At 37.5% G+C, this 13,615-nt stretch overlaps 1 protein-coding gene across 2 annotated transcripts in view; it reads right to left on the bottom strand.

Annotated features, from left to right (window-relative positions):
* Positions 1 to 13,615, bottom strand: part of SNX14 (sorting nexin 14) — a 56,487-nt gene that overhangs the window by 27,534 nt on the left and 15,338 nt on the right. For both annotated transcript variants that reach the window (XM_063330048.1, XM_063330049.1), the window contains exons 6-15: positions 13,303 to 13,390; positions 8,636 to 8,720; positions 6,253 to 6,409; positions 5,887 to 5,962; positions 5,006 to 5,050; positions 4,834 to 4,914; positions 4,575 to 4,689; positions 2,484 to 2,639; positions 2,090 to 2,214; positions 928 to 986 (exon numbers count right to left, since the gene is read on the bottom strand). In XM_063330048.1, the coding sequence (XP_063186118.1) occupies positions 928 to 986; positions 2,090 to 2,214; positions 2,484 to 2,639; positions 4,575 to 4,689; positions 4,834 to 4,914; positions 5,006 to 5,050; positions 5,887 to 5,962; positions 6,253 to 6,409; positions 8,636 to 8,720; positions 13,303 to 13,390 (987 nt within the window). The remainder of the gene's footprint in view (positions 1 to 927; positions 987 to 2,089; positions 2,215 to 2,483; positions 2,640 to 4,574; positions 4,690 to 4,833; positions 4,915 to 5,005; positions 5,051 to 5,886; positions 5,963 to 6,252; positions 6,410 to 8,635; positions 8,721 to 13,302; positions 13,391 to 13,615) is intronic.

Genomic DNA, 13,615 nt, shown 5'->3' with positions numbered 1-13,615 from the left:
CAAGTCAAGAGGGCCGCTGCTAGGTGTGTATCTAATGAAAGCAGAAAAAGTTAAATAAATTGCTGTAATCTAAGATGATAGACACTAGCATTTTCCATAATACCGTGGATCTTAATTCATACCAAGAAAGCAAGCCTATGCAAATTAAAGGCTGTCTTACTGAACTTTTCCTTCTTTTGGCTAAACCGCAAGAGCCATTCAGTTGGGCTAGTCTATGACTGCGCCATCCAGCATGGATGAAAGAAAAGAAAAAGACAAGAAGCGATGAGACCTCAAGCTTACTCAACCCAACGCCACAGTGGAAGATCACCCATCCATACCACAGGAGCTGCTCTTCTCCACAGGCCCAAAGGAGCCTGAAGGTGATCTTTAAGTGTATAGTCCAAACCCAGAAACAATGCTTCTGATGATACATTTCTGCAATGAATGGAGAAAGTTGGGGGACAGAAAACATATTCTACCTAGGAGAAATGGCAAATCCTTGTCACAACAAGAGGAGATTCCCACTGCATGACCAGGTTGGTTAGACGCAAGGTGCATGGTACCTATCACTGCAAGACCTGAAATCCAAGAAGACACAGCTGCCAACCAACAAAATGGTATTCGTATATACAGTGAATTAAATCACCACTTTATTTCCATGTTAGCTTATTCTCACTGGACATTTATTTTTCCATTTCACCTTCTCAAATGTTGAGGTCTAAATCACATTTTAAATTCAACATAAAACACTTCAAAGCAAAGATACAGCTTGCATAATATTGCTTGCTCCTTCAGTATGTAATTTGTCCATTTGAAAAAAAAAAAACAAGAGCTAAAAATTCAGTCAAATTAGCATCAGGCAGTAGCAAAATTCCTATGGTTTAATATTTTGACCTTTTTAACTAAAAACCAAAGACAAACACTTAAAGAGTCTACCATACCTACCTGTTAAACTTTGAATTGCGTGTTGGTGACTCTGCTCCTCTTAAAAGGTGTCTGAAGTACTACAACAGACAAATAAAGTATCAAAGAAAGCACTGGACAAACTGAGGTAAGGGCTACTATACAACGACATTGCAGAATTCAGGAAACAAGAAGAGAAGTAAAAAAAACAAGCCGACCATAATCTAGCAGTTAGAATACTCATCTGGAAAAGGACAGGACAGATTTGCAATACATGGTCCCAGGACTACTTATTTTACTTTACATAGTGTCAGGATTAAAAAACCAAACCAGAAATAAAACTAAAATTAAGCACCAAAATCCATGTCTCCTCCTCATTAAAAATAAAAATAAAATCAACATCAAGCATCTGAAGCATTATAGCTATTATGGGAAAGGTGACCACCAAAACCATTTTTGAGAAACACACTTTATTAAGAATAATGCCAAGTAAGGTTACGTACCCATCCCCAGGACAAATCAATATATTCTACCTCCAATAAATGCAAGAAGCTTAACATGCAACCTGATTTGCACGCACAAACTCTAAAAGGGACAAGAATTCAGACTCACCCCTGTGTTTAAAGTGTTTCCTATTAGAAGCTATTTAGGTAGCTGTCAGCCCAGTATGTTTGGTGGGGTTTTTTTTTGTTTGTTTGTTTGTTTTTTTAAAACTTGCATTCAGAACCCCATCATAGAATAATCTCAAATGCCTAGTAAATTGCTTTGAATGACCTTCCTGAAAACAGACACCTGACTTTTAGCTGCCGGAATGCATAATGCTGAAGGTACTTAAATACAACCTTTGTATCTTTCTTTAAGTACCGTTATATTTTTAAAAGTAAATAAAAAGATTCTTAAAAGTGTTCTACATCTAATTTGCAATCCTAAAAGAAGGGGTGGAGAGGATTTTCTAATAACAGTGATATACACAAATTGTTACACCCAAAAAATGAAGAGTTTTTTATTTATTCTGTTGTTGTTGTGTTGAACTAGAATAAATTCAATTTTCTTACAGAGATTGGTCCCAGCTCTGGCATGCTAACTAAAGTGGAAAATGAAGACATATTTTTCAGTTCTGCATGTATATACTTGTTGTAAATAGGCTATCCTAAAAAAAATACAGTCTTGCTTAAAGACTACTTTTCAAATCTTCCACACTTACCTCATCACTGTGACAGAACATAGGAGTAAAAACATTCTCAAGTAGAGAAAGGACATGCTCATAAGCTTCAAAAAGACACCTCATAGTTTGAAGTTTCACAACATCCAGATATGGACCTTCAGCAACTAGAAAAAAATTGCAAATATAAATAGAGATATATACATGGGCATATAAAGTTTGGGTTTTTTTCTGGTCTGAGTTTGTGATTGCTTTGCAAGCTACTATAAGTCTGACACAAAGAAAGGAAATAAACTGACAAAACAAAGCTTAAGCACAATATAGCAAAAGGGTAATAATTTTTAAGACTATGACAAAAGTAAAGGTTAGTCTCCACCTTATTACAGAATGCTGTTTAAACTCCAATGTAAATTATTCCTTTCAAATTCAAACTTACTTCTTTGAATCTCTTCCACAATAAAAGGGTCAAATCTAATTTTGTCAATGCTTTCATCCAAACAGTAAGTTTTGTAAATTTTCTGTACTTCCTCATGAAGTGACATCTTTTCAGTATCTGATAGCTCCGGTCGCAAAATTCGGTCATTGAATTCCTCTGAGAAGTAAAGAAAAGAAAACGCATTTGTTGATCAACTTGGCGAACAAATAGTCTCTTGAAGCAACCTACAGCATCAACTCGTTTTCCAGCAGATACAGTAATTTGTAAAACTTCAAAATGAATGGAAACAGAAAACATCTCAAAATCTCAAATAATAAGGTAGCTGCCTTCTTATTGACTATAATTCAGATTTTTTCATAAAATTATTAATAAAAATATATTGCAATTAAGCCTAATTATTACTTATCACAGTAAGGATAAATCCATGGAATTGTTCCTGGCAGCAGAACAAATCAGAAGAATGAACTTTTTCTTCCTAAATTACCAAACTGTAAATTATAGTTTTCTTTTAGCACGATTTACAGTTCACGCTAGACACACACAGAGCCCCAACAGCCCGTTATACCAGCCATCTGCCTATTCTGCAGCTATTTCACTCCTAAAACCCAACTCATCAAAATGTTTTCAATATTATCTATATTATCAGACTAACTTGAGAATGAACTTTTCCTGGCAAAATAAAAATTCTATTCAGCGCAATTATTGTGCAATCCTACTTGATTTATTGGCCCATCCTCTTAATGCCACGACTACTGGCCAGAAAGAAGGGGAAATAAAGTAGCAGCATTTGATTGATTTTTCAATTAACAGACAGAAACCCTTCTGGGATTTTTTGGGGTTTATTTTCCTCAGTAAGTGCTTCTTATCCAAAATACTTCTATCAAGTGAAGGACCACCTACAGGAGATAGTTTGGGACAGCATAACGTGAGAGCCCTAAATCTCATTCTTTGTTTTATAAGCTAATATACAGACTTGCCACCTATGAGAATGCAAGAGAATTTTAGAAGGAGAAAGTCCTGAGGTTTACGCAGAAAAAAGTCTCGATCATGGGCAATAGCTACAGTTTAAGTAACCTTCCTGCTAACGGAAGGAGGTCTAGAGAGCTCTAGAAGGATCAGCTTAGAACGCCCTGCAGGTACCACCAGCACTGAAAAAGTAATCGCTTTGTTGGGTTCTTTTTGGTGAGGAGTTTTTCTGACAGAAAGCCAGTATGTTTGGAAGCATTATGAGCACATAAGAAGCTGCATGCACAGAAATTATTTATATTTCTCTTATGTAATGATTAATGATTTCTGCAGTTATTTTATAAGATAAAGTCTGTCTAATTTAATTTCACATCTTCCTGATGTATACTTGGGATATGAAGACATAACTATTACTTCCCTGAAAATACATGGAAGTACTTGTTTACCAAAAACAACAACAACAACAAAAAAATCATTATTTTAGTCAGTGATTAACTACTATTTGATCAAAAAACGTGAAATAAACCACTCTAGCTTACAGAAACTTCACAGAAAACCTTACCATTAGAACACAGAAGACTTTTCAAACAACACTTGTGTAATGGTAAAACCGAACGCATGCTTCATAACCAAGTTACAGGTTACTGAATAGAACGTTTCAACACCTTTAATGTTCCTGTTATGTTTCTATTCTTTACAGAAATCAGAATTTTAAAGCTAAAAGAACAGAAGAAGCTTTTCGTGATGAACAGCTCATTGTACTAATACTTTATTAACCACATATTAAAAAAGGCAGCTGTACTTTCTATCAGCGACCAGAACTTTTTTCTTACAAGAATATTCTATTTTAAAACTTCCAATCTTTATCAATAAACAGAAATACAATTAAGACCTACAGTCCACACTCACATTAATGTTGCCAAGATTAGCATTCAAGAATCAGGACATTAATTAAAGGAAGCAAACACAGATCCTGAAAGGTAATCTCTTGCTTAACAATGCCGCCTGGGTTCTGAGACCGAATATTCACTTCAACGTGCAAATGCTTAAAAGGTCTTCAAGCAAAAGCTTAGAAGATCTTTCAAAGATCATCAAATATACCTCAGCAGACATATGCAATCTTACCTACAGTCAAGCAGAACTGCAGCACGTGGACTGCCCCTTCCTGTTTCAGGAAGTTCATAAACCGAAATAAAAGGTCTTGCTGATCTCTGATCTCCTTTAGCTCCAGTTTCAGGACCTGAGAAGGTTAAAAATGCAATCAGACAATTTTCAAACTTTCAGTGAGTACGTAAATAATGCAAGGAGTTGTAGAACAAAACCAGCAGGTGAAGTAAAACACTTAATCAAAACAGGAAAGGAATTACGTGTTGCCTTTGCTTACAGATGGTTTTTTATTTCTTGGCTCTGCGAATTTCTGAAGGAATGGAACCAGTGAAGAAGTAGGTTCAGTTGCTTTCTCAGGCTGTAGAAAAAAATGGTAAGAGACAATTGGGTAAAAAAGCTTCCTTAATGGGTGAACAAATTACTACTGTTTTAATTTTGTCAGTACTCACTGGACTATCATCAATAAAGATCAGTAGCAAATGGTTGACAGTGTCCTGCAGGAAAACACAATACAAAATTACCATTAAGGTAACTCAGCAAATTAATTAAAATCATTTCACTACTATGTTATGCTCAAGTTTAAACCTGTGACTACATTAATACTTTTAAAAACAACAAAGCCTGGCAGCACATGTTTGAGGATTAACCTTCAGTGGTCTAAAAGTATTTACTATCAGGGAATTTCTCAAGAGACCTGCACAGAAACATTCTTTACCCAGTGGAGGAAAGCCCTACAAAGTATTTTTACTGTTAGTGCAGATCTAATGAACTACTTGTACTTCCACAGCTACAGTATTTTCTGCTTGCACCTACTTTCAATACTTCATAAGTATTGTAATTTTGCCTATTAAAATACGTGCATGAATAAAATCAAAGATGGCAGCGTTCCATCTTTAGAAATAAATGCCCGCTTATTTGCAGAATTAAGGACAAAATCATGGATTTCAATACAGCTGGAAAAAAGGCTGGTTTACTTACACTGCTATAAAGACACATACAGCCAGAGTTCAAGTAATTGAGCCCTTATTTAAATGTAGTTCTAGCAATTTGAAGGTGCTTACACTAGCACAGCATTCTCCCATTTGACAGGAATTGTAGTCCTTCATTAAAACACATTCTTAAGAGACCATGCCAATACTGTATTTCAGTCAGTTAAGCACTGAAACCAGTTCTAATGAACAAACAAAAACACTGGCCACAAGATTTCTTTTTCTTTTACCCAGTCAAAATGCACAGCAAGTAAGTCATTCTCCATCATTTGCTTTACCACAACATACTTAGTAGGAAAACAGTGAATAAATTAAGATTATTCCTGCGCCCCAAGTCTTACAGGATCAGCTAAGAAATCCATTGAGGGAAGGAAAACAGAACCAGGCAGAATCTCTCTTATCAGAAGAGCCAGGGATCTGAAAAGAAACAAAAGACAGACAAAAATCAGAACTAGTAATAGATTACATAATTTTCTAAGTGAAGTGAATGCCATTATATTTTACTAGGAAGTATTTCAGTATTTAGTAATACCTTAAGCATGCTAGAATATTTTAAAGACCAATCAAAAAAAATGATAAGCAGAGGGTCAGGAAGGAGGGATGAGGAGAATGACTTCTTGGGGAGTTCATTCTTTCATTCCCCAAAATTATTGTACTACGTAGTATGCAGATACATTAAAGAATACAATTGTAAATATTTTTTATACCTGCATTCTGTTGACTTAGGGGGCAAAATATAAGGAAAAAGAAGTTCAGTAAGTTTTCTTAAGTAGTGCAGTTCATCTCTTCGGCTTCTCAAAGCAACATGGAGTTCTGGCCCATACTCTTCTAAAGCAGCTTGCTGTAAAAATTCTGCATTTTTTACTGCAAGTAAAAAACAGTATTACGAGTTGTTTCAGCTTTTTCTTATTGTGAAATAAGAGATGATTGCTTTTCATTTGAGCTAAAAAGTTAATATACCACTGCCAAAGGGATACAATGTCAAAACTTTACAAAAGAACCTTGGTTTAGACTTTGAAGCCTGGCTATGTAAAAATAAAAGCTCGCCTTGAAATAAGAATTCCTTCACCAAACAACTGCAGTTTGCATGGTTTCCAGAATGTTTTCTCATTTATAATTATTGAGGAACTTAACATCTTGATTCTTCTAAAAAACTGCATTGCTTAATGTCTGCCTCTACTTGCTTTTTTCCTGACCTGCTTCATGGACTCCCATTTACTGGACTTCTACCTATCGAGTTGCTTACAGCACAATTTGAAAGCAATGTAAAGTTAAAAACTATTATTCAGCCCTATTATATCTGTTTCCTGCTTAGAACATTTAGAAACAAATGTGAAGGAACACACATTTCAAACACAGAGTAAATCAAACCAAAACCATCATGGGGATCTGCAAGAGCGCTGCCTCTTACAAGCAGCTGTACGGACTGGAAAGAATACCTGCTTTATCAGAATAAAAACTATACATGTTAATTAGAAGCAAGGCTTATATCCCTTCAAATCACTTCAAAGGCAAGAACTGAGCCATAATAAATCACACCTAGCTGCATTAGCAACCTGGCACAGCCTCATGCCAAGAACCACACCAGGCACACACAGGTCAGGTACCTAATACATACCTGCTATCTAGAAGGTTAAAGCTTGTTTCCAGCATGTTGAATTTAGTACAGAAGGCTGCTAGCTTGTCCTTCACAAGCAAGAACCATGAACGGTATCAGCTGATACGGGGGATGCAGGAATGTATTCTGCCTAAGAAATCTGCCCGGTTGGCGCCACTAAAAGCAGAGAGGAGGAATGCGCTCTCTGGCAAGGACAGGTAATGAATCATGGTCTGTGCAAATTGTGAGGAATTACTAAGAGCCATAAGGGTAGGAAGAGTAAGAAAAAAGGAAATAAACCAACAGAAAGGGCTAGTCTCAACTAGTAGCCAAAGCAAGGCCTGAAAGTTGCCTCTGAACCACATATTACAGGTGGCTGGTTTAGCAACATTTACTAGAAAGTGCTGCTAAAAGTCATTTTCAGCTGCTACTTCACATATCTGCCCTCAGGGAACAAGTCTTTTCCTTTAAAACACTGAAGAAAATAGGTATATTTTCAATGTCGTACATTTAAAATCAAGTTCTTTGCTGCTAAAGAGAAGTGTTTCCAGCTCCTTAGTAGAAATCAAAGGAAATACGAGATTTGGCATAAACAGCACTGCAAGATCATCTAGTATCTTGAAATTACTGTTGTGCCATTAAACCAGCTAACGTGATCACACTAGGTCTCATTATCCATGTTATTCATACCCGCTACTCGCAGGACCAATGGAACGTATTTATGGATATCAAGCAGACGTTTTGAGGGAAGGGAGGAAAGTTCATGACTCCAGTGAAAGTAAACATCTATGCCTAAAAGTTGAATGAAACCACATTTAGTAGATACAGGATCATGGAACGCAGCCAGTGAAAAAAATAAAGATAACTGTTTTCCAACAGCAAGTATTCTATTTTCCAAATACTCCTTCAATGTGCAGTTTTAATATAATTTTTACCTTAGGATTGTGAAGATATTTTTCTTTGGATAATAATTAAATATGCTACTGCTCAAAGTCTCTCCACGTCTTAATAAAGATAAACCTAACTTTTACAGATTGAACAACTCCACTAATTGCTCATGTTAGTGTGCAGATGTGTAATCGTTCTAGCTGTAGGAGTTACAGTTACAGTACAGTGCATAGACATGCAAATCCTTTCATTTATAATTGCTTATCTGGAATACAGAGGAAAAACTTCGAGAAGCATTGCTAAATGATCTTGATTGCTCTGAATAGACAAAAACCCCACGTTCTTGTTTACCATACAGAGAAGGAAATTTAGTATTTTCAATGCGGGGAAATGAAAATCATGAAGTCCAAGAGATTATTTGCACTGTAACTTTTTCCCTATTTGTCTTTGCAACTTCCAGAAGAAAAATGCAAAAGGATCACTTTTTTTTTTTTAAGACAAGGCAGTGAAGATGGAAATATTTAGCAAATATAACAACAAACACGCAAAGAGAAATATTTACACTTGCTCTTTGAAACTGACAGTATATTAAGTCTTTACATTACCTTTCTGCCTGGCCTTGGCTATCACTTCGATGTGTTTCATTGCTGCCTTGAGCATTTTCTTTGTTACAACGGTTGGAATATCCACCTAAGCAACAGGTTTAAAATAACAAGAGAATCATTACAGTGGGTTTTTTTTTTCCCAACATTCATTACAGACGATAACTATCAAACATATTCATTTGCTTGTATGTCCCCATTCTAACCATAAAATGAACTCTTAAGAAAAACCCCATGAATTCTCTAGATGGACTGACAGTATGCTCACTCTTCTGGGCAAAGCACATATCATGTAGAACTAAATGCCATAAACAATACTGTTAACACATTTATTGCCAACTCGCTCCCATTATGATTCTTCCATTACAGTAATTATAGTAACACAGTTTGATTTCCAAGTCACAGTATATGAAGCCCAGCTCTACATGAAGATTTGACCACCACCAAAAGCCAGTTGATTGTGCTCTGCTTCTAGTACCTTAACCCTCATCAGTCATGTCCACAAGGACTAAAAGCACCTAAAAGACTCTACGTATATGCAGAAAAAATGTCACAGCTCAGGTGGTGGCAGAACCAAAAGAGAATCTCAGTTACTGAGTCAAGACAACTGTTAGTGACAACAACGATATCGCATGATGCTGCGCATAAGCCGAACAAAAAGCACGTATGATTTAATCGAAGACTGTATTGGAGTCCTGCATTTACACTTTCCTTGATGGCTACGAAAATGAAAGGAGAATTATAGAACAATTCAGGCACAAATGGACCTCAGGATGTCTTACCCCAACCTCCTGCTCAAAGCAGGCTCAGATTAGGGTGCCCAGGGCTGTATCCACCCCAGCGTTGAACATTTCCTGAGACGAAGGCAGTCACAGCCTCACAGGTCACATGCTCCAGTCCCAACCACCTGGGCGGCCCCATGGTTGAACTTGCTCTACTCTATCGCTGTCTCTTTTGTAATGGAGAGCCCCAAATAGGATGCCGTACCCTAGATGCCATCTAAAGAGCACCAAGTAAAGGCAGATAATCACTTTCTTTGATCGATTGGCTCTGCTCCTGTTAATACAGCCCAGGATGCTGCTGGCCTTCTTTGCTGACAGTAAACACCACGGGCTCATATTCAGCTTACTGCCCACTACGGGGCCAGGTCCTTTGCAGCAGAGCTTCTCTCCACAGCCAGTCAGTCCCCAGCCTGTACAGTTTCACGGGATTCTTCTTTATCAGCTGCAGTAGCTTCCGCAGAAACGTATCTAGAAATTGATTTATGCTCTGCATGCCCTTTATCTTAAGCAAGAGCATAAGACGTCTTAGATAAGCAGAAACATAGTTGCAAACGTTCAACATTTAAGACTTCGGAACAAGTTTCTTTCCTAACAGAGTTTGTCCCTCCTCAACACTAAGTCAAATAAAGACCTTCTTAAGTAATGAAACGGAAGCAGAAAAGTGCTTCTTGCCAATCAGGAAAAGACACAGTGTAATTGCAAAGGCCACCAGAGCTGAGAGAAAAGCTGGGGGTTTATTCATTTGCAAAAGGAGAACAGCATGCATTCCCGCACACTCCCCTGTAATATTTGAGGTGCACAGCTACGACCCAGCCTGGCCAGCCTAGACGAGCTGGTGTACTTGACTAGAACTGCCTAAAGGTAACTAAATATATTAAGGCCAACTCCTATTTACAAGCAAGAAAGTAGGAGCTTCTGCTCATCCTCAAAAACCCTGGGACTCGCATTTCAACAGTTATTTCAATAAATCCAGAGTTTCCTGTGGACCATAAGGATGGGGCAGTGTTTATTCCTGCAGAGGTAAGCCAAAGAGCCCAGCAAGCGAATTGTTATCGACACCGTAGTAGACGCTATCGACTGTTGACAAAAATTTTAACCAGATGTAGGACCATCTACACCACACCATACAAAGGGTTTTCACGTTTCTTTGTTACTTTGTTCGACACATACGCCTCAAAAAATCCACCTAGACAGCCTTAAGCAGATAACAAAACCATTATTTTCACTGAAGCAATTCATAATTTTAAGTGTTAATTCAAAAGTAAAAGATTCTTTGGCAAATAAGTATAAAGATATAACCTAAAAAAAAAAGGAAAAAAGCAGTCTGTTTTTTCTTACACATAGTAGTTCCTGAATTTAACAAATTTATCTCTATTAGCTAGAACTACTGCTTTTAAGCATTTAATAATAAATTCAAATCAAAGTACAGCTGTTTGGCAAAGATACGACTATTTTATTTTGCAGTCAGTGATGAATTTCTCCTTAAATGAGGTTATAAAGGACACTGTACCAGAGCTGAAAGGCTACAAAACATACTGTCATAACCCTTTTCAGCTAACTACTGCAGCTTTAAACCAGGATTCCTAAAATGACAAAAAGTTGGTATTTTATTTACAACTTGGCTATCAACCGATTTCTACGCATAAAATTTTTAGTAGTATATGCATCACAGCTATTAGTTCAGGCTGTCTGAATCTGTACATGGGCACGTGCACACACAGAAACACTTGTTCAGCAAAAAAAAAAAAAGTATGAGCTGAAAAATATGGCATGGCATGAGACACAGTGCTCGCCTGCATGACTGAGCATGCCAAGCTTCAGTTTTGTTCCAAAACGTAAAGTTACTTTGAGTATCTTTTCGGTGTGAGATACCTGTACCACTTCACGCACAGATAGTGTTCTGTAGGATGGACACAAATAACTCTAAACATTTGTAAAGAGAAGTGCATTTCTGTGATGGCTTTTATTTTGTAGTTCCCCTGACAGTGCTTAATACTTCTATATGCCTTGAGTTTTTGTTGCAGATGTTGTCTACCCAGATACATAGAACTAAAGATATTACATTTACCTCATTACTGTCAAAGGCAGATATGGTAAATTAATACTCTATTTAAGGATGCTATAGCTAGCCTGAGATAACACAATTAGTACCTTATTACACAATCAACAGAGGAGACATCATCCTTTTTGGAATCAACAATGGATTTAGGCAATTAAGACCTGCATGCATTACAACGCCCAATGAAGTTTTAAGACCTTGCTCTAGATTTTTACTTTAAAATATTTACTCCCCTTTCACACCTCCAGGTAATGTCTGCGCTAGACAGACATTTCTCAATTTTCCCCCGTGTCCACTTTAAAAAGCAGCATGCTTGAGTTAGAGTAAGCAAGAAAGTCATCTGGATTTGATATATAACAAGGACAGAATCAGGCTGTTAATCAGTTGTGACAGAGTACATGTACAACTTGTAGCTCGGGAAACATTGCTGTTACTAAGGAGGGGGGAAAAAGACACGCATTTATGGTAGTCGCTCCAACAGAGGGGCCAGCACTGAATAAATCTGGAAGCTGAGTTAGCAACTCTTCCTGCTTAAAACAGCTAGAAACTTAGAAGCAGCTCCTGTAAAACAGGCTTGAAGCACTTTACCAGAAAACAGAGTATATGTGCTAATATATTAAACACAGAGAATAAAAAATTTGAATATTTAGTCTTCAGAATGTTTCTTAAGAACTACTTTAATATAAGAACCATACCCGGTTTAATTCTTATAGTAAGATACTAACTTAATGACAGTCTATTCTTTCTAGACAACGTAAGGACCTTGTCTACATTTAAAGAAGTCAAGCAAGCAGAAGCTATGAGACAAGTACACTGCTAACCATTTTATAAAATCATAGAATATTTTGGGTTGGAAGGGACCTTTAAAGATCATCTAGTCCAAACCCCCTGCAATGAGTAGGGACATCTTGAACTAGATCAGATTGCTCAGAGCCTCATCCAACCAGACTTTGAACATTTCCAGGGATGGGGCATCTACCACATCTCTGGGCAACCTGTTCCAGTGTTTCACCACCCTCATTGTAAAAAATTTCTTCCTTCTATCAAGCCTAAATCTTCCCTCTTTTAGTGTAAAATCATTACCCCTTGTCCCGTCGCAACAGGCCCTACTGAACTGTTTGTCCACATCTTTCCTGTAGGCCCTCTTTAAATACCGAAAGGCCGCAATAAGGTCTCCCTGGAGCCCTCTCTTCTCCAGGCTGAACAACCCCAACTCTCTCAGCCTGTCCTCATAGCAGAGGATCTCCAGCTCTCTGATCGTTTTTGTGGCCCTCCTCTGGGCCTCCTCCAACAGGTCCATGTCTTTCCTGCCTCAGCACTCCAGTTCCTGTGCTGAAGACTCCAGCTATTTTCTAATAGTTCTTTTTCAATATTTCTCAAAATTGCTTCCGCTTGAATTAAGTCACTAAAAAACAGCGAAAAGATCATCCCAACGTTTTAATAATGACTTGCACTGGTGTAAAAAAATATATCCATCTGCAAGAATCATAGAACGGTTTGGGTTGCAAGGGACCTTCAAAGACCATCTATCTAGTCCAACCACCTGCCATGGGCAGGGACATCTTTCACTAGATCAAGTTGCTCAAAGCCATGTCCAACCTGACGCTGAACTGTTCCAATGATCAATCTGCAAAAAAGGTTTATAACCAGGAATGAGATAATCTCCATTAAGGAGGGAACAGATAGTACAAACAAGAAACTTAGATGGAAACTGCCTACACTCTCTTTAAAACTGACTTTGGAAGTGCCTTTTTAAAAAGAACTCGCTACAGATGGATATCAGTTATTTCTGATGAAAAAGCAACGTTAACACCTTTAAGTCACATTACCTTGTGAATTCTCCGAACTAACACAGATGCAAAAAACCGCAGCGTGCCTCTCAGTTCATCCACTGAGGATTCATCATCAGTAATGTTTCTGCAGTGTTGTAAAGCATGTCATGTAAGAAAAAAGAATAAAGTACATTTATATTAATCCAACCATATTACATTTGGCACTACTAAAAGCTGGCAGAAGAACATTCAACAGCGACACTGCAACTGGTATTAATTGAAATGAAAGCTACCAAGCGTGAGCAGAGAGTAAGCAGTCTTCTATTTGAGTAAAATGCACAGCATTCCCACTATGTTTGTACACAACAAT

The sequence above is a fragment of the Chroicocephalus ridibundus genome, chromosome 3 (genome assembly GCF_963924245.1).
Source record: "Chroicocephalus ridibundus chromosome 3, bChrRid1.1, whole genome shotgun sequence".
NCBI lineage: Eukaryota > Metazoa > Chordata > Aves > Charadriiformes > Laridae > Chroicocephalus > Chroicocephalus ridibundus.
This window is presented reverse-complemented; position numbering and strand designations above follow the sequence as displayed.